We start from the raw sequence: 21,116 nt of genomic DNA on the forward strand, positions 1-21,116 counted from the left end.
TCGGTCGACCTCGATGCACTTTTGTTTTTGGCCAAGGGGCATCGGTCTTTCATGTCATTTAACCATGTTTCGGCCAGGACAATTGGGCCCGGGTCCTGGGCCCCAGGACCTCTACGCAGCCCGGCGTTGATTGCCAGGCATTTAAAGTGTTTTCAATGTAAATCTATGTAAATACATGTTGCCAAATAAAAGAAAGACTCTCGCCAGAAGTGGGAACTCTCGTCCGGATAAATGCCATAGCCATATTTATTCGTTGCCCATGTGCTCGCTCTTCAGACGCCTCCTAAGACCTTAAGCCAGTGGCTGCCTAAGCTCTGCGGCATATTTATGCACATTTTTCGGTCCGTATTTTGCTTTCATTTCTGCACTGTTTTTCCACATTTTTAGTTCTTTCTCGTTTTGTTTGGAAAAACCCTGAATCGGTCGCATTGATTGGACGTCCTTGCGTTTGATTGTTTTTATTATTTGCTTTGTTTATATTTGCTTTCGGCAACGCCTACTGCATTTAATGGCATGAAAATTAATTTGACATTTAATACGCTTGTTTCAACGGGCGCCAATCGGTTTTTTCGTATTACTTATTCACAGTTTTTATTCTTACGGAAAGCAAACAAATTGCTGGCGCATATTTTATGTATTGTTTTTATTGCCACGTGTCGCCCACCAGTGATGCCTGCGTATTATAATTATGCATTGTGCAAATACATTTCCCAAGTAGCGAGCTGTTAATGTGTTAATAATTGCCACCCAAAAGCTGTTCAATGTGTTGATGTCTTGTTATTCCGCCCCTTGTGTGCGGTGTACATGGCGGATGCTTGATTAATTTGTTATTACGGATAAGTATTGGAAAGAATGGTCTGAAATGTTGGTCATAAATTGTAAAGATTATAAAATACACAGAAAAATATTTCAAACATAATTTACGTATATCTTCTTTTTGATTTCACATTCGATTTGTGATATCAGTCGGCTATACAAGGTAAATAAATTAATAAATTATACCGAAATTTAAAGTCACACGGGAAAATTATAAGAACAAGTAGGATGGCAACATTTTTTTGTAGGATAAGTTTCCCTAATGAACTTATATAAATTAATCCAAAAACAATTTATTAACTGAAACTTAAAAGCATTTAATTATTAAAACACTTTCATATACATTTTTTTTTTAACTTTAACTACATATAAAGTACAAATATTTTTTTTAATTATTTCCTCAGAATTTTTTTATAGTTAACTCTATTTAGTCATCAGTTTTGAATTTTTACAGTGCCTGTACAGCTGTTTGTTGTATTTTTTCTACTGTCAATAAACATGTTTACAGCTCGTATACGCAATATCCAAAACATTTTACTGGGTTTGTGTCTCAACTGCAAAAGTAAGCTTTATTTTCAAACCATTACTTTTTAAGCTTATGCCGGAAAAACTTATTCATAACACTTGGTCTTGGCTAGCGTGTTCATCAATCTTTTTTCCGCTACTAAATGTGAGATATAAAATAAGCAATGCTATTTTAAAAGCAAATTTTACATCATTTTTATACATTTTTTCCAGAAAATTAAATACTTTTTCACAGTTAAATTCAAACTGAAAAAGTATACGAAACCTGGCAACCCTGGCCCATAACCAAGGAGCCCGAAAAGCACCTACAGCGACGCAACCAAAGCGAAAGCTCTCAATTTGTCGTCAATTTTCCGGCACAACAGACGGAACACTTGCCAAAAGAGCAACGCGCGAGCTGCGTAGAGCGGAAAAGTAATGTCCAGTGGAACCAGTGTCAGTCAAAAACTGCAATGAAAAATTATCAAGCCTCCTTAAACCGAAAACAATCCAATTAAACCGAAGTGCTAAATGAAAATGTGAAAAGAAAAACAGAGAAAATAAGCCGTGGTACGAGGAAAACTGCGGAAAAGTGACGGAAACCTGACGGGGAGCAAGAACTTTTGTGCAAGAAAACTAAGTGCAATAAACTGTGAATAATCCCAGAATTAGTGCCCTGTGCATCGAGGGGAAAGTGGGCGGCGGACAAGAGTGGATTCGGTTCCATTCTATTGCTGAATGTCCAGATTTATATTATGCAAATTAATTTCAATTGGTTTGCACTCTGGACTCTGCGGCACTGTTTATTGTGGCTGCTGCTGTTCCTGCTGCTGCCGCTGCTGCCGCTGCTGCTGCTGCTGTTTTGTTGCTCTTGGTCACTGTAGTATTGTGTAGTAGTGCCGTAGTACTACTACTATCACTGTCACTATCACTACTTCAGACCACTATCCACGACCTCCCGTTTTCGGATACACAAATTCGGCACTGGGGTTCGCCCACCCCACTGCCTTTGTCCTTCCCATTTCCATTTCCGTTTCCCCCCATAACAAGTGTGTGCGTGCCTGGCTAGATTTACCGGCTTTTCTCCGGTTGAAAACTATGAAAATTGTTTTCCAAGAATTTTTTAATCATACGAGAATGTAACGTGCAAAAAAGGACGAGCCAAGTTGGCAAGCTTTACGTGGAAAAGTAATTAAAATGCGAGCCAAGGAAAGTTCGGGTGTACGTCGAAGAGAGTACCCGGAAACTATCTCAAAGATGCCTATTACAAGTCGATTAAGTTCACCTTTAAGTGGGTACTTTTTTTAATAGTCCATCCAATTTGATTGAAAGTTCAGTCCGGCAGTTGAGCACTGGGAAATGTTCGACATTTAATGTAATTGTCGATGCATTTCCTCGAACCGATTGTGCCGATTAAATTAAAGAGTTTGTCATTGCGGTTTTAAGTGCTCTAGAAACCTTTTAACTTTTTCAGTAATCATTGGATGTGAAATTATAGAGTTCTTAGGTTATTGTTATACCAAATCAATTTCTCTGAAACTTGCTCTTACTTTTTCATAATCATTAAGAAACGAATATTCATAACAGCAGGCCAAAAAGCGGTTGAGCTGAGTTTTAATGAAGATAAAGCCGGCTGCTCCCTTGGCATACGAAATGCAATTTAAATTCTGCTTATTAAAAGCCGACTTAAAGTATAAATAAACCCTCCGGTTGACAATAATATCAATTACAATATGGGCGACCGGAGGAGTCGGTTTCCAACAATGGAAAAGACCTGCACGAGACTCTCATTAAAAACCACACAAGCACTCGCACTCACAAAGCGGTTCGAAAAGAAGCCCAAAATACAAAGTTGTAACAGGGCAAGACAACATTTATATAGTGCAGCAGTCAGTCGGCTGCTGCTGAAGCTCGGCCACAAAACCTCGTCAGCACAATCACAGCAATTGCTGCCAGTCGCCAGACGGGAGACCACACTGGAAAAAATGGGGAAATATCTAGCACTATACTTTCTGCCTGTTCTTCTTCAGCAGGCTTTTTGGTTTGACCCTAAATTATCACAGGTTTAACTCCAAAAAGTATGCAACGATATTAGGAGTTAGGATTTTTGAATACCAGTATTAATGTGCCTTTGGATACATTTAAAAATATTTTAATTCCAAAAAGATTATAAGCTATTTCTTTATTCTCTGTGGAAGAGGAAAAGGGAATGGTATTGGCTTTTCAGAACTGGGAACGGAGACGAGTTCCGCAGTAATGGGGAACCTCTGACAGGCCAGACAGCCAGCAGTCCATGTGAGCCGGGACTGCGGCGGTAGTTGCACAATTTTGCACAAAAGCCAAAGCATAATCATGAATAATGAGCGTTTGTGATAAGTGATAATGCCCGGTGGCAAATGCACAGGGAACTTAAATAAGAAGAAAATTGTTTTCATCGGTCCGGCCTGGGAAAACTTTGCGTTGGATCGATACCTCAAAATTTGCATACTATTTTCTTTGGGTTAAATAAAAATATAATAAAAAATAATGTCTCCCTAGCTACCGATTTCAATAAGAAGAACAAGATTCTAGTTTTTAAACCTAAGCCTCCTGAATATCTTTCAGATATAGGTAGTTAAAAATGTATCTTTCTGGCAAGCATGTCGAGCGCTTTATAACGTTATAAATAGTTTGTATCCTTTATAGTTTGCAGACCGATTTGGGCCAAACTGGTTTCCTCTGGGCCTGAAAAGGCGACTGAGGCACCGGCATCCCATTTCCCACCGGGCATCCGTTGAGCCCGTTTTCCACCGCTGCTCGCCCGCCTTGCCTGTTGTCTCAGGCTTCTGCTCCGGTCTTCCAGTCGGCCGACTTGACCACCCCAGGGGCTTACAGTATAGTTTGAATCGGGAATCGGTGCGGTTCAGTTCGCAAATGCGCGCCAAAGGAGCTGGGCTAGAGCAAAAAACAGCGTTCATTCAGAAACAACTCACATTTAAAAGTTTTGGCATTCAATCAAAACTTCCGGATTCCGGGGAAAATTGATTTTGATTGGGAGTTTTTCCCCTACTCGATCTGATTTGTGTTTGTCGCAGTTCTTCCCTGGGCCTATTTACGCCGTAGTTTGCCGTCTAGTTTTGTCAACTTTAATTGAAATTAATTTACTTTCTTCACGTCGTGTTTGTGAGTGCCCATGCCGCTGAGGGAACAGCCTTGTATGCGATCAGATTTGAGCGCAGAGGTCAGCAAATAAACAAATTGTCGCACATTATGGTTTATTATACGGCCACGATTCATATGCAAAATGAAAATAAAATTGAGAGGGCCCCTCACGACTGGCAGTGTGCAAATTCAACAATTCCTGATACCCATCTGGCTGGCATCTCATCGCCGAAGTGCCGCCCTTTTCGGGTTTTCCCCAGACTGCACTCGCAATCACCGAATGCAAATCGCGCCGTGATGGACTCAGGCAAACTATTCTTATTTCATACATATATTTATAGCCGCATAGATATTCGTATTTATAGAGGGGCGAAAAACGCGACGCGATTTGCATACAAAACACTTGAATACCCGCATTAAGTCGCATAGGCGACGCCTGGAATTTCAATGGGCTTAAAAGTTTGCAAACTAATCAAAAGCACCCCTTCTTCTTCCAGCACTTGACAATTATGTAAAGCTTCCCGCGACCGAAAACAAGTTAGCAAACAACAAAAAATGAATAAACTCGTGGTACCGTAAAACCATCAAAGACTGTGGAACAAGTGGCAACAACTCAAAGTAACTAACAACAAACGAAAACGAAAACTCTCCAAAAGTGCTAGCAATTAAAAATAATTTCACAGTTTGCTAACGAACAAGAGCAGAGAACTACAAGTAAAACGTAGTAAAACAGAAAAGGAATCTTGAATGTCGCGCAAAATGTTGCAAGTGCCGGTGGCAACACTCGTGTTGCTGTCGCTGCTGCAGATTGCCGATGTTGCTGCCGTGGCAGATGCAGCAGCAACAGCAGCGTCAGCAGCAGCAACCACATCGTCGATGACAACCGGAATCGATGCCAGCCTGAAGAATGCCAAGCTGATTGAGGCCAAAGTGCTCCCCGATTTGGCCGTCCTGAAGCGCGTTAACCAGGAAGACGAAAAGTGGCAGCAGGTCTACCGGTTCATCGACGATGGCTTCCCCGTCCTCGAGTTGTACGGCTACAAGCCAAGATCAGGTGAGTGGTTCGCGGAAAACAAATGGGGCAAATATATGGGTGCACTTAAGGAAGACCACAAACTTTTGCTTTGAGGTCTGACGTTTTATTTATGAGCTGCAAAAGAGAAATTTACAAAATGAGTATCAAAAGTTCTTAAAAGCTACATTTACAATGGCATAATATAATATTCTTATCATATGTAGCAAGTATAAAATATGACACTCTTATCAAATCTTTGCTTTGAGTTCTGACAATTTATTTATAAATAATACAAATATATTCAAAACTGGTATACAAATTCTTAGGAGCATATTAATAATTGCTTAAAAAGTAATCATCACAAAAAATCTTATAAAATCTAAGCTTAGAGTTCTGACAAATTATTTATAAATAATTTAAAAATATACAAAATGAGTATCAAAGCCCATAAGAGCAACCTTATTAATTGCTTTCAAAGTTCTAATCAAATGTATAAAATGGATCAAGTATGAAATATAAAAATCTAATCAAATATTCGCTATGAGTTCTGATAACTTTTTAATAAATAATACACAAATTTACAAAATGTGTATAAAAATCCTTACGACGAATATTTTTAATTGCTAAGTTATTATCAAATGTAACAAATATAAAAATCAAACAAAAAATTCCACAAACTACAATAATTTTTTATAATTAACAGCCTCAAAGTGTTTAATCCTGGCGGTGCTATTGAGCATCAAACTATTAGTAAACATGGAGAAAACCCATCCAAGTCTTACAATTTCCAAAATAAGTCCCCGATCCAGTTGAAAAACGTTAAAGTCACCTTTATCAACTGTTGCTTTCATAATGTGTCTGAAATGCCAAAGCAATTGTGTCTGAAATAGTTAGAAACATTGTAGAACTGAAATGTTAAAAGAACTTTTACAGGCTTCATAATCAATCAATCTTAATCAATATAATTTTCTATAAGAAAACTTGTTTGGAAGAGTTTTCATAATATACTTACCCGCCTTTGCGGCCTGAAGTTGGCTTCAAATTTTCCAAATTTTTGTTCGGTGGAGCTGATGCCCACATTAATATGGAGAAGGGCTGTTGGAAATATGAAGATGGTTAGCAGAGACTTTACAAGGTGGTGGACTGATTGCTCATCATATAGGATCAGATGAAAGCTCGATATGAAGAGCAATAAACTCTCCAACAGGGCCGTCCACACAAAGGACCTGGCCAACAGGTCAAAGTTGAGCCTAAGCTTAATGAGTTTTCTGTAAAAATCGTAAAGTTGGAATGCTTTTCTTCGCTGTGAACGCTTCTGAATGTCATAGCAGGCATGTATGATCAAGATGCCCAAGTAGGCAGCAAGGGATAGAAAAAGAGGCTGAATGCATACGAATAGTACTCCAGATGCTGTTAAAAACATGTCTAGATTTGGTCCCAAGCCAGGAACCAGCACAGAGGAAGTCGCGTTGAGAGCCGCCAACGAAGCGACCACAGATCTGTAAGCTTCGATGCCAAAAAGCCACCAGTTTATACGCGGAGCCCGACCACAGATTCTTTCGTAGCTATGATATATGCCCACGAGTCCGTTAAGCACCTTAGGCATCAGATTCCGATGATACCTAAGTTTAGGTTGGTCCAAAAAATATGAGTTAGAATATGGGGTAAACACGAGAGGTTTGAAATAATTCATAAAGGTACCAAAAAGTATGCAACAAAACAGATTATTTCAGTTCTTATCTTTGTTCAGTGTCTTAAGCACCTTCAGAAATGTTTTCAATCTGAAATAAGATACATCAGTGTACCTGTAATGATAGGCCAACCCCATGCTGATGAAAATATTCTGATTCGTGGCGACGGTCAGCCCCATTCTGTAGATAAGATGCAGGGGTCTTTCGCTGCCGGGAGTGGGGTCCGTTAGTCCGTGGAGGAACTCAACGCCCCAGTAGATTATGTGCATCAGAAATATCAACAGCAGCCAGGGTCGCAGCCAAAATCTGTGCATCGCCGTCACCAGAAAATCAATCTTTTGGTTCACCATGAACACCCGCCTGCCTTCGACATATCTGTAGATGTTGCAACCCGAAAGCGTTGTCAGCACTTGCAGCAGCTGCAGAACGCTCGTTAGACAGGACATGGCGCAACTGACCCCCGAATCAGCTAGAGACAGTCAGAAAACTCTGAAAATGGGGAAATGGAAATGTGTGACGTTGACAAATGACTTCGTTCAGCTGTCCAAATGTTGATCATAAACAAAAAATAGCCAATTTACCCATTACGGTTGGATGGGGATATGGAAACCAAGCGGGCAAGAAGGCAATCCAAAACATGAGGTACAGTTTGTTTTCAGAGAAAGTCTGGGACATTTATTTAAATATTTAAAGATTGTTAATTAAAAAATATGTTATTCCTAACGCAAAGTCCCCGTTGTGCCATAACACAATAAAAATAATTAAAATTCAGAAAAGATCGTTTATATATTATAAGGACTATCAAAGAAGAAGAACATTTCTACAGCAGCGTTTACGTAATATACACGTCTTTAAGAGCATTTTATCGATGCATTTTATTTGATAAAAATTATACAATATATAACATAAAAATAAATAGTTAATAGCCAGAAAAATCGTTTATAACAGATCTTTCCATTTCCAAATGCGAAATTAAAATTCCAATAAAATAATTATTATTATTTATAACTGAGTACTAACTTCTCAGCATATGAACAAGCCACAGAGTAATTAGGAATCATTGAAAATAGCTTCTGACACACCTCCCGAAGTAAGAATCCAAGACGCGTGTGCCATAATAATACGAGTTAATTAAAGCCACGAATTTCAGCAGACTACACGCCCTCAAAAAAAGATGTACCCCTCGGCGGGACCCAAGTTAATTACTTGATTAGCATGCGGACAGGTTGGGGATTCAGGTGCGCTGTGCGCAGCACTTGGCCTTAAATGAAACGAAAACAGTTTACATTTTTAAGTGAGCAATTCCCGTGGTAACTGGTTCTCCGTCTCCTTTGCATGCTCGCGCGACTCCGGCGGACATGTGTATTCCGGCAGACCTGCCGTACACCCTGATTGTGCCCAAAATCGATGTGCGGAGCATTGAGAAGCCGCGGCTGAAGGAGTTCATGTTGGAGCACGTGGTGCCCGGGAAAATCTTCGACAGCTACAGCGCCGTGTCCAATGGCAATGGGAATGCGAATGCGAATGCGAACAGCAAGGAGGAGGAGGAGTCCTTCGGAAATGGGAACGGACACAAAATCGTTTTCCGTAAATTGGAAAAATCCCACAACAATGTTTGGCTACTCAATGGCCAGCAAATACTCCACAAGCTGAGTATCAATGAGAACCTGATGGCCATTGCAATTGATGGTTATTTGGGCGATAGGAAGTCGCCCTACTCCAAGCGAAATATCCAGGAAACGAACAAGTGAGTAAGGCCACCGCCGACCATTCCCACACAGTGGGCCCAAACGATGCCATAAATGCTGTTATTGGGTGAAATAAAGCTCACGTTTGCTTAAGTTCAATTTGTTTAATATTTTTGTTTGCTTCCATGGGCATGATTGCTTCTACCTGTTCCTATATTTCGGATGAAAGTATTACATTTAAACCTTCTATTTTTTTAAACTTTACATCTGTAAGATGTAACCACGTTAATTTTAATTTTCAATACTATTAAAAGGTATACTGTATTCCTGCATCGAAACCCACTGTACAGGGCTTCTGCTAAGTTCCTAGTCCTAGTTTGTTTGCGGTCAAAATGCACTCATGCGAAATTTATCAGGCGGCAAGCAAAGTTTTTGCTAGACCAACTTTTCGCACACACACTCTCCAACTTTCCTCTTCCGCAACTCTGACCAAGGCCTCCGAGCGAAACTCAATCTCAATCTGTGGACCTAGAACCACCACATCCTCATAATGACCCACTGCATATTCATTTCGTTTCACACAGAAAAACAAATTAGTCGATGAGCTGTTCACTTAAAGACTTAATCCCAACATATCGCATTGCAGAATGAGTTGCAGAAGCGGTCACAAATTTACCCTTTCAGCAATGTAAAAATATGAGATATAATAATATAATGTGAAATTTGATAATAATATTCTTTCTGTGCACTATGCAGCCGCTATAACGACCCCCAACCGTTGGAGCAGCCGAACATTACGAACGCACATGCAAAGGTGGAGCCCGTTGTCAAGGAGTCGAAGGCCAGCCCGCTGATGTCCTTTTTGGCCAACATGAAGACGGGCACCAAGGTGTTCCAGCACTTCCTCTCCAAGAGCAATCTGACCCGGATTATGGACGACAACGCGTATACGGTGCTGATTCCCTCAGACAACGCCTTCCAGCGCTGGCATCCCATCGACTGGGGGTTCTACCCGTTCTCCGTGCCCGAATTCACCGAGTCGGTGCTTAGGAACCACTTCCTGCCCATGCAGCGACCCCTGCGGCTGGCCGACGTCCGGAACATGGACGAAGTCGTCGTGACCACCATGGGTGGCGAGGATGTCGTCTTCCACGGCCAACGTAAGTGGCTCCCATAAATTACATTCCCAAATTGAATTTATGACAACGGTCTGTGGCGTTTCCCTTCCTCGATAGCCACCCCCACGGTGAACAATGTGAGCATCATGTCCGACTACAACCTCTCCAACGGCAACCAGGTGTTCATTATCTCCGAGGTGCTCTTCGTCACCGAAGCGGTGGTCTCCAAGTTGCATCAGGTAAGCTGATTAGGGTTATGTTATGTATTGAATAATGGAATACTCCAAGTTAATATCAATTTATCTTTATAAAATCAACATACTTAAAGGATTTTATTTATATAAATTCTTTTAATAAAATAACACCGTAGATGCACAAGGACAAGGAGACTCCTCCATTGCTGGCGTTCCCCTGGTTCGGAGCACAGTTCCTGTCCCATTCGTTCTTGGCTCTGGAGAGAGATCCACGATTTACTCAGATTACCAGGTTAGTATTTCATATTTTAAAGTTACAAAAATGGTGTTTGAGTATTAAATAAAAATGTTACCCCCTACCAAAGATACCTGAACAGTGCTGAGGTTGCTCCCCACATTTCCGGAGCAAACTACACGTTCTTTGTGCCAGAGGATCGGGCATTTGAAAAGCTAGGATTCGACAAGCTGTCAGATGAGGTCATGGTGAGTCTTACATATATTTATAAAAATAAAGTACATAAAAAGACCTATACGTTAGGCCTCACAACGCGGCGTGAAAATGCTGCTGAACCACTTCGTCAAGGGCCGCCTGTACAACCGTGATCTGCGCGACAATGAGGTTTTTGAGACGATCGGCGGTGGCCACATAAAGATCACTCGGAACCCGGGCAGCAACTACACCAGCGTTAACAACGCACAGATTACGGAGAGCGAGGTGTTCGTGTACAACCTGGGCACCATGTACTACCTGGACGACATCCTGTACTCGCACATGCTGCGCGACTTTGTGACCAAGTCGACCAAGACGAGATCCAATCGGCACGGCAGCGACTCTGGCGGAGGATCAAGGAGCACCTCGCGGCCCAGCGACGTGGAGATCGTGCCCAATGAGTTCGAGGGGGAGCACCATGGAGGGGACTACGCCATCCACGGGGACGACGAGGACTTCGAGGATGAGATTATCACGCCCAAGGCGCTGCCCGTCCAGATCTACGAGTTGCCCAAATAGAGAGTGCGGATCTTGAAGGCAGGGTTCATGTCAGAGTAAATATCGCGAATGTAAATGCGAAAATAACATAGGCGGCACCTATTTGCAATTGTTTTAGAGTATCCCCTCTTCTGTGTTTGTTTTTATAGAGTTTAATCCATTTTCTTTTGCATATTAATCAGTCTTTCCGAACCTTTCCAATTTATTTTTGTCGCTTATTTTATTTTGGCACTTAAGCAGCGATGTGAACTTTTTTTGCAATTGATCTGAGTTAGAGCAAGGTTTGAAAACGGGAGGCGAGGCGCTTAAAGCGTTTTTGTATAGTTCTGGGCTAATTTTTTAAAGCATTTCTCTAGTTTAGTTCTTAGTTCTTCGTGTATATTTTAAGTTTAGCATTGAACGAGGCGGTGAAACGAAGTATACTACAAAATCTACATCCAGAGCAGCAGCAGCGACAGCAGCAAATATATAAAACCTAATCCTAAAGAAATTATCAGCGATTTAGACAAAGCTTGTAGACATAGCGAGAAGTTGCAGCCAAACAAATTACTACAAATATTCAAAGAGTAACGAGTAACGTGTAACGAGTAATGAGTAAAGCATTCCCGTAATATTCGAATTAGAAGCAAAATTTCAAGAAAATATAAACATATACGTATACTATGCAAATTCAATTAGCGCTCATCAGTGTTTATGCTTTTTTGAGTCTATCCATGTGAGGGAGCATAGCGAAACATATCGGCTAAATCGGCGAATCGAACCCCGAGCGTTCGAAGTTCACTCGGAGAAAATTCCCTGGAGGGCATTGGCGGAGGACGGGAGCGAGGCAGATATCTCTATAAATACGAGTATATTACGAACAGATATTGTATTTTTTAATTTAACGGTATTGATATTTAATGTATCTGTGTATATGAACAAAAAGCAATGAGAACGAAGCATCCAATTTTATAATAGTTTGTTAAAATAAAAACAAAAATCTTCCAAACAACTCACGGCGAATTTCGATTCGTTGAACTGTTTTATTATGAATTAGTTAAACTTAATACACATGTAAGTATGATTATATAATGTACCGATTTGGAGTATTGTATATGCGCTTGTATATATATGCATGTAAATAATACCTGTAACTCTAATGGACTTAAACAATAGGTTTTTAACGGAGAGCTTGTACAATTGTTTGCTAAATATTATTGTTTCGATTTAAAGCCATAACTTAACGTACTCAAACAAAGCAAGTGCAAGTGACAAATGCCAATGTGTACTGGAAACAAGAGTAGGCAGTGAAAAACGAAACTATCATATCAAATGCATATTGCTTATGGTTCTGAAAAGTGATATGATATGGCTCTTAGGTTTACTATAACTTGACATGACACAAAAATTCAACTACAACTACAGTACGCAACATAATATTCGATCTTGAGCTTTGGCTGGTTACACAAAGTCGCACGATTCTATAGTAATATCAAATTCTACAATGCTGATTTCTTTTATTGTTAAAATTTTTTAATTTGCTCGAATTGGTTTTGGTCGATTTTTTTGCTCTTGTTGTTTAGTGAGATCTAATTTTAAAGAGTAGCGTTGTTATTAGAAACTCAATACAGATAAACTTCTCTAGGTTTAATTTTAGAGTCCCCAAAGACTAAATCTTATTAAAAATTACTTGCACATAAAGAATTTCAATTAACACTCAATTAAAAACTAACTTGCATACTATTTACTGGTATCACTATTAAATTTATGAAAAATATAAAAGCCAGCTTATATTCCATTTAAAATCGTACAATTCTTACAAAATGTTGAGGTCTCTAGAGAAGTTTACCTGCAAAAATGAAATACTAAACACAGCGCTGCTCTGCCAGAAATATTTCTATCAACTTCTAATCATTGTGCTCATTGGTAGTGCCTGAAGGGTTGTTTTGACTGCTGGTTGTCTCAGTCTCATTATCACTGCAGTTCACAGGATCTACGATTTCGATATCCACTTCCGGAGTAGCTACCTCAGCTATTGCTCCACCAACAGCTCCCTCCAGCTCCTCGGCAGCCGTGGGCTTCGGCTTGAAGCTGTTGTTATCAGCATTAAGCTTGTAGTTCTTGTAGGGATCCGGCGATCCTGAAGGCATTGCCGGCTGCGCTTGCTGTTGGGCCTGGGCTGATAGGCGCTGAAGACGCCTCTGCTGATTGCTAAACGTAGGGCTTTCCGATCTGGCCCTTTGTAACATAGGACGCTGCTGATTGTAGGTAGGATTCGGATCGTAGTCACGTGATCTTCCGAACTCAAAACCATTTTGCCACTGAACATGAACATTCTCATACGAAGGATCCTCATATTGATAGTTTCCAGCCAATCTATTGGGGTTCCTTTTCTCGGCTCCGTTCCTCAGGCGACTTAAAGTGCTGTGCAAAGGGCGTGCTGATGCATTGGTGTCCCTTCGTACGGTAGAAGCTGATCCGGCTGCCGCACAAGCTCCCGCGCAGGAACTCTGAAACCGAACCATATCCTGGGGAAGACCACTCAAACGGGGAGTGCCGTACGGATTTGACATCTGAGTCGCCACGGAAGCGGTGTCGCAACTGACGCAGTCACGGGAAAACATGAAATTGAAGTCGATCACCTGATGTAAATATAAATAGTGAGAATCTGTTAAGTACAAAATTAACATATTGTTAGTGTTAATAAATACCTTGCAATCGGGTCCTTGGCCTATCCACAGCGGCAGCCATTTGTTAACTAGTAGCCATTGCAAACTGGACTTTGAGATACGATTCAAAGTCCCATTTCCATTAGCATCTGCGGAAGCACTTGAACGTGCCGCTGCTGAAGACGTTTTCTTGGCCAAAGTTCCACTTTTTCCCAGGCCAGTAGATGTATTTTTGTCTAAAATCGGCGATGCAGCTGTGGAGGATCCTCCAGTCTCTTTGGGTGCCTTGCTGGCCGCTTTTACCTTCGGGATGGCGCCCGTGGTCCGATTGGTAATGCTATTTGATGAGCTTGGAATATTATCTGACGGAGAGTGGTCCTCAACCGCTGTTGCTGCTCCAGCAGAAGCAGAGCGTGCAGCTCGCTCCATAGATACATTTGGCGTTAATGGGGAATTATGAGCAGCCATGGCAGCTGCTGCTGCTCCAGACGTCTTGTAAATATTAGTCATACTCTGCGAATTTTCGCCATGCAGGCAGCTGAAAAAACTGGAAGCACTGTTTTTCACGGGGACCTTAACATTCGCGTACTCCACGGGAACAGCTGAACCAGCAGCTGTCATATAACCCTGACAATTTGGTACATTGCAGGTGCCACTCCCTGCTCCGCCAGCTGCTGCTCCACCCGATCCATTGGCATTCAATCGAATGTGTCCCACTGTCCCAAAGTGCGAGTGCCCCAGTACGGCATAGTGTCCTCCCAGATTGTAGTGATCGATGTTGCCGCAGGACGAGCTAAGGTGCCTTTCGATTCTGCCGATTCCATGACCCAAAACATCGAGACGTGTATAGAGCGGCACTCGGTTGGCAGCGGATGTACGGTAAAGCGGCTCATCCCTGATCTGCTCATAGATATTCTCGTAACGCATTGTTCCCGCTCCCGCATAAGGAAGATTGTAGCCATCCGTTGACTCTGTATCGTCAAAGCTACGCTGGCGTTGACAGTTGGAGCGACTGTTTGTATAAAGAGGACTGCAGCGAAGGCCACTTCCGCAGCGATTTCCTGGGGTAAGAAAATATAAAGGTTAGTAAGTGTTGCTGGTGATTATGATCAAAACTACAAAAAAACAACTTAAAATTAATCGAGTTTATGCGTTGTCTCAAATTTGAACCGATCTAACTGGTTAAAAGTAATAATTGATTTGATCTTCATTTGTCAATGCTAGCAAATATTTCGCATTTGTTCGTTTACTAATGTTTGTTTTGCTTCTTTTTTCGCAGCTTCGTAATAAATGTTAAAACTAAGTTTGCCTATAAACTTTGCGGAAAGCAAGGCAAACTAATGCAGGCAAAGTTTTATAGCTCAAGCTGGTTAATCCGAATATAACTTTAATTAATCAACCCATTCAAATCGCCTTCTGCTCAACATAAGATTTGATTCTCACCATTCTGCATGTCTATTCGAAAGTTACGTCTGTATCCGAGGCCAGATCTCACGGCTCTCGGAACATCGTAAGCGGCAGAGCTACTGGATCCAAGGATTCCTCCGGAGGCAGATCGATCATATAAATCATTTCTATAGTTATTCATGGGCAGTATGCGTTGAGGTTGCTGTTGTTGTTGAGGCTGTGATTGCTGTTGTTGTTGTGGTGGTGGTGCTGGAGCTGGGGCCGTTGGTGGTTGCGGATTGTTGTTGGCATTGGCTTCAGTTGGCGCTGGTGGTTGCTGCTGTTGAATTTCCTCGGCATTTGCAGGGGCATTGGCATTGACATTGGCATTAGCATTGGCGACGGCTGCATTTTGATTGCTGTTGTTGCCACTGTTGTTATTGTTGTTGCTTGGCTGGCCAATGGGCGCATAAATGTTCTCGTAGTGCGGATGATTTGGCTGAGGAGCTTGAGCCGGCGCAGCTGGAGCAGCAACGGCTGCAGCCCCTCCAACTGGTGCCAGATTGCCGTAGATGGCACCACCAATGGCGCCCTCCATCGTGCCCTCCGCCTGGCTATTCTCATCATCCAGCAGTGCGATGGCCAGCGAAGCAGCTTGGCTGGAATTAAGAAAAGCAAAACATTACGATTTGCTGTGGGTACTAAGTTTTCAAATTACTTACCGGGCCAATGCACCCTGCTCTTCCATTCACATGGGCTTATCGATCATACACACGCCCGCATAGCTGCGTCCAATGGTCATCAAGGCAGGCAATATCCTCCAGCTGTCCGAGTCTGGGCAGTAGACCTCCACGGAAGCGAGGTTCGAGGTGCCATCATCGCCACCGACCACATACAGAAGGCCGTCGTGAGCCACCACTCCAGCATTTCGGCGGCAGTAGGACATATCGGCCACCGATCGCCAAGAGTTCGTTTCACAATCGTAGGCTTCGACTGATCTTCTGACCAGGGGACCGTCATGTCCACCCACGGCATACAATATATTGTTGAGCACTCCCACTCCGGCACCACTCCTTCGCGAATTCATCTCTGACACAGCTACCCAGGTGTCCGTATCCGGATTATAGCGCTCCACTGATGATAAGCACTGACGGGTGAAGCCATCATAGCCGCCGACGGCATAAAGAAGTCCATGGACCACGCCTACGCCCACAGAACTGCGGCGCGTCGACATGGAGGCGATAAACCGCCAAATGTCAGTCTTGGGATCATACATCTCGGCACTCGACAAACCCGTTGTGCCATCAAAACCTCCCACTGCGTAAATGCATCCATTAAGGACAGCTACTCCTAGGGTAGATCGCCTGGCCTCCATGTTGCTGCAGTTGGCCCACTGGTCCGTGGCGGGATCATAGACATCCACAGTTCGGACGCGCAACGAACCATTGAAGCCTCCGACGGCATAGACCTTGTCACCCAGGACACTTAGGCCGGAGCGGCATCTTCGGTTGGGCATTTCGGCAGCCTGGTACCACTTCTCCTCTCGCAGATCATACCACTCTACAGAGCGTATTGCCTTGGGTGCTTGTCCGCCGATAACGAGTAGAATTTTTGGCATTCCCACCGGCTTCCTGGGCACCGTCCTGGCGGACTTTGTTTCAGTGGGCAGTAGGTGGTAGGTCAACGCCTCAATAATGAGATTCTTGCATACGATGTTGCCCTCGAGGAGGATCTCCTTGTCCACGCGCTGTGTGATGTACTCCTTGGAAAGGAACGGCAAACGCACATGCTCCATCAGCACCGAGGTGAACTGCTCCCGCATCGGGACATCGTAGCGCAGCCAGGCGATGACGCATTCGTAGACCCGCTCCTCATTTGGAACCGAAATCCGGTCGTTGCCTATCAGGCTGATGACCTGCTCGTGCGAGAGGTTCAGAAACTCATCGAACTGGATCACCTCGCTGTAAGTAAACCAAAGCCAATCAGTTAGTACTGGCCCACAAGTAATGAGCGGAGTGGAGTAAGCCTAAATTCAATTATCGTCAGCAAACCGGTTCAATAATTGCACATTTGCTTTCGCATTTGAGTCACTCTATAATTAAATTAATGTTGGGCTATTGGTAGTATTGGGTATTGACTTAACTTTGGCTTTATCTTTTTTATTATTATTTTTATAAATAGCACTTAAAACGTGATCTTATAACAGACCACAGAATTGCCTCAATATATATATATATGTGCTCTGTAGACAACAATACGTGATCGTACGTTTGAATGACTGACAAAAAACGTTGAACTTTAAGTATTTCATTTTAATATGGGCAATGCAAAATAATATAAGCAAAAATAATTATTGTCTGAGCAAAGAGCACTTAATTTTGATACCATATTATTACCCTTATAATCTTTAAGTCATTTAATCAACTAAAATATCTATTTGATAACCGATGAATAATTAATCTATTAAACCTTATTATCTACTGGATGTTTATGGTTATTTCTTCAACGCAAGCCATTATTTCTCAATCCATATAAGTACTGGTTATGCCAATAATAAATTGAAAGTTAATTTTCCAGAAAACGAATTGCTGATAAAAAGAAAAACAAGCGAACTTAATAAATTGGATTTCCTAACAAATTCACTTGAATAGCAAATCGGTTTCAATCTGTTAACAAGCAAATAGAAACAATTTCATATTTGTGTACCCACTGCGTCATCGTAATCTGTTGCCACTTACTTAAAGTGCTGCTCGATGTAAGTCTCCGCGTAATTGAGGAGCTCCACGCAGGCATGAAGATCGGCGAATTCGCGGATGCCCAAGCAATTGCTGGCATCCAACTGCGTTTGCAGGAAGTCGCAGCAGGCATCGCGCACATCCGTAAGCTGGAGCAGATTGGCGGCCGTTAGGAGGACCTGCACATTATCCTCGTTCACCTCCACGGTGGCAGTGTAAACGTAATCGATGAGCAACTCCAAGGCCCTGGCATCGACGCTTTGCAGGGTGATCCTCGCCTGGCGCGACTCCTCGAAGCTGGTAAACATCGCATAAAAGTACGGACTGCAGGAGGCCAAGACCATGCGATGGGCGTGGATCTCCACATCGTCGGCCACTAATATCACATCACAGAGCTGTTTTTGTCTGAAAAAGAAGAAGTATTATTTTACAATGTTTGACTTTAGTTTATTAGAGAGTAATTTCCTTGAAGTTAACGATGGGCATTAACAATTACAACTTTTGAATCGCTCGATCACAAACAAAACTAAATTCCATTCGCTTATGTACCCCTTAAATTCCCCTAATAGGCAGTATTGATTGCCAAATAAACATTTCAAAAGTGTGCCAAATATTTTCAAGGCTAAAGATGTTTGTAAATTGAAGTGCTTAATTTTTTTCGCGGAAGAATGTTTTGCTTTGTAAATATAAACTCGGGTAATTATTTTTCTTTGTTTGCTCAGTTTCGCGCGGTAAAATTTGATGACTGCTGAAAATATTAAAACCTTTTGTCCGCGAAATCTGAAAAGATTGTTTGCGGGTGTTGTTTTTAGAATTTTACGACAAACACTAAGTAGTCTTCCTAGAACCTATAAATAGATGTATCTCATTTCCCAAAATCGTTGTTTAAATACAATCCCAAACATGTATCCAGCTTACAACGCTTCGTTTACTTTTTGCGTTACACCACATTCACTTTTGACGCCGATTTCGATTGGGTTGAAAAAACTCGTTTTATGTAAGCTGCCAATAAAGTTTCCACGCCGCCAGTAGTTTTCCAGACAGCCAAAAGCGGCGACGCGGAAGCGGAATCGAAATAAGACTCGAAACCGAAATATCTCTGGCCCCGCCAAGTTCAAGGTCGTGGCCCAATGCGAAACCCGAAGGCGTAAACTCATCATAATAAAAACTAGACAATAATTAATGCGAATGCCCCCACGACAAGAGCGTCGGCAAATATAGTGTGCAAACACAAATATTAGCAGCGGGCAGATAAACAAAGCGAACTGCGCAAATATGTGAGTGACGATCGTCCGACATTTCAGCGATTATATTTTCGCATCTTGGCCCAAATCTGAGATCTCGAGGGGCAGACGGCCCACCTGTCCCGTCCAACATAGGGATTTAATTATGCCTCCTTTGTTCGGGAACAAAGGGAGGTGGTTTAAATATAGAACCTAGCCATATAATACATTTTGTTCAACCGAAAGTAGGTATACTTTGAGGTAGGTCAAAAAGTCAGTGTTCGCGTATTTATACTCAAATAGCTGAGATATGGAAATTAGTTTCGATAGCATCGGACAATACTTTTTTGACGAAGCTAAATGAAGTAGTTATCGTTTTTAACTTTTTTAAAACTCAAATAAATGCTTTAAGCAATGAAAAACAAATCCGACCACTGATAAGCTAAATTTCTGTTAAAGGCTAGCTCTGATTTGGCTTAACACTAAGTGTCTATTATATTATATCATTCACCAGTTTATGCAAAACCAATGCTGACGAGTAAAGCAAAACAGAATGGCTTGTACCGGTTTTTGACAAAAATGTGGGCGAATGTTGCTTTTAAAGGATTTAGCGATGTGAAATGAAGTGCAATTTTTGAGATGTATTGGAAGGTATTTGAATTGTAGATAAGGTAAGAACCCAGGTATCTAAAGTGAGCTACAACTACTTCCTATCTATCCCTACTCACGTTTTAGGGTCTATGGTCTTATCTGTACCCAGAACAGATGGCTGACGCCAGCTGGAGTAACTCCCCACTTATACACCTTTTTATAACTTCGACTTAACGACCCTGTCGCAGGTAGCATGCTAATGGGATAGGAAGTCAGGGGATAGAATCGAGGTGGATCCTGAGGCAGGATCTAGGGTTATCCTTACTTTCTCATCTCGTTCATGGCGTCGAAGGACCGCGCCGTGTGCTGATCGTTGCTGTACTGGCCCACCGTGCCGCGCTCCTTGCCGTTGGGCCGCTGGACATGCTTCTGGGAGCTCTCGTCCAGCGAGTTCTGGCTGGCGTACCGCAGGAGGCAGCTGCCCCGCTCCAGTCCGCTTCCCTCGGCGGCGGGGTTCTGGTGGTGCTGCTGCTGCTGTTGCTGCTGCAGCAGGCGCTGTCGCTGTTGCATCGCTGCCACGCCCACAGCAGCCCCTAGTCCGGGCGGGGGCGCCACAAACTCCGGCCCCGCTCCCCCCTCATTCTGGGCCTGTGGCTGCTGTGCGTTCTGGCCCTGCTGTGGCTGCTGCTGCTGGTTGTTGTTGCCATTGCTTAGGTTGCTCATAATACCGATCGTGTATTTGGTTAGCAGCGCACTCAGAGCTATCATCCGAAATCGGATCGCGAATCGGAGGTGCTGTGCTCGGCCAGAAAAAACAAACGTAGTGGTGAAAAATTGTACACCGACTTTTTTGACGCGACCAGAGCAGTGTGACCGGTCGTCGGCTGGCCGCAATTAACCCCTAAACAGTGCAGCTGGACGTAATATACTAGGTATTCATCTGGTATATTTCCGGTGGCGCAGTCCCCGCGAAACGGTCATATAATGTACCGCGGGTGTTCAATTACTGAAAAAGTTAAAGTGAATGAAAATATAAATACTTAATTTAAAATGCTATTTAATTACTAAATAAAAATATAAAAATCTTATTTAATTACTAATTAATAATTATAAAATTAATTTAGAAGATTAACAGAAGTACACAACTATAAAAAAATAAATATCAATAAATAATATTAATAATAAAAATTAACAATTTGAGATTTAATTAAAACGCTAATTTGACAAGATTCTGTTAAATGCGAATGCCCTTGAACCATATGAACTGTTTTTTATGAAAGGTTAATGTATTTTTTATCTCTAAATAGAAATAAGTGATAAATAAAAATTATTTTGAGTCATAAAATTGCGTTGACTGACCCCAAATACTTTTTAATAA

The 21,116-nt window shown here is 42.1% G+C and overlaps 3 protein-coding genes across 7 annotated transcripts; 1 reads left to right on the top strand and 2 right to left on the bottom strand.

Moving 5' to 3' along the window:
• Positions 1–1,665: 1,665 nt before the first annotated feature.
• LOC108033699 (uncharacterized) lies at positions 1,666–12,146 on the top strand. Of its 5 annotated transcripts, none has more exons than XM_017108202.2 (8): positions 1,666–1,755; positions 4,959–5,515; positions 8,542–8,914; positions 9,612–10,015; positions 10,091–10,212; positions 10,344–10,459; positions 10,533–10,650; positions 10,706–12,146. In XM_017108202.2, the coding sequence occupies exons 2-8, from the start codon at positions 5,209–5,211 to the stop codon at positions 11,174–11,176; spliced, it is 1,911 nt and encodes a 636-aa protein (XP_016963691.1). In that variant the 5' UTR covers positions 1,666–1,755; positions 4,959–5,208; the 3' UTR covers positions 11,177–12,146. The 5 variants fall into 5 exon arrangements, with proteins under 5 accessions (XP_016963691.1, XP_016963693.1, XP_016963692.1 ...); XM_017108204.1 differs by having other exon boundaries at positions 1,686–1,776; XM_017108203.3 differs by having other exon boundaries at positions 1,713–1,890.
• LOC108033700 (uncharacterized) lies at positions 6,154–7,613 on the bottom strand. The gene is made up of 3 exons (XM_017108206.3): positions 7,282–7,613; positions 6,489–7,098; positions 6,154–6,357 (listed from the first exon to the last, which is right to left on the bottom strand). Exons 1-3 carry the CDS (start codon positions 7,611–7,613, stop codon positions 6,154–6,156), a joined length of 1,146 nt encoding a protein of 381 aa, XP_016963695.1.
• An 11-nt stretch (positions 12,147–12,157) lies between the features above and the next one.
• LOC108033698 (ring canal kelch protein) lies at positions 12,158–20,618 on the bottom strand. The gene is made up of 6 exons (XM_017108198.3): positions 20,064–20,618; positions 17,928–18,329; positions 15,912–17,150; positions 15,247–15,848; positions 13,846–14,864; positions 12,158–13,776 (listed from the first exon to the last, which is right to left on the bottom strand). The coding sequence occupies exons 1-6, from the start codon at positions 20,504–20,506 to the stop codon at positions 13,042–13,044; spliced, it is 4,440 nt and encodes a 1,479-aa protein (XP_016963687.1). The 5' UTR covers positions 20,507–20,618; the 3' UTR covers positions 12,158–13,041.
• Between the last annotated feature and the right edge of the window lie 498 nt (positions 20,619–21,116).

This window comes from Drosophila biarmipes, chromosome 2L, assembly GCF_025231255.1.
Source record: "Drosophila biarmipes strain raj3 chromosome 2L, RU_DBia_V1.1, whole genome shotgun sequence".
Lineage (NCBI taxonomy): Eukaryota > Metazoa > Arthropoda > Insecta > Diptera > Drosophilidae > Drosophila > Drosophila biarmipes.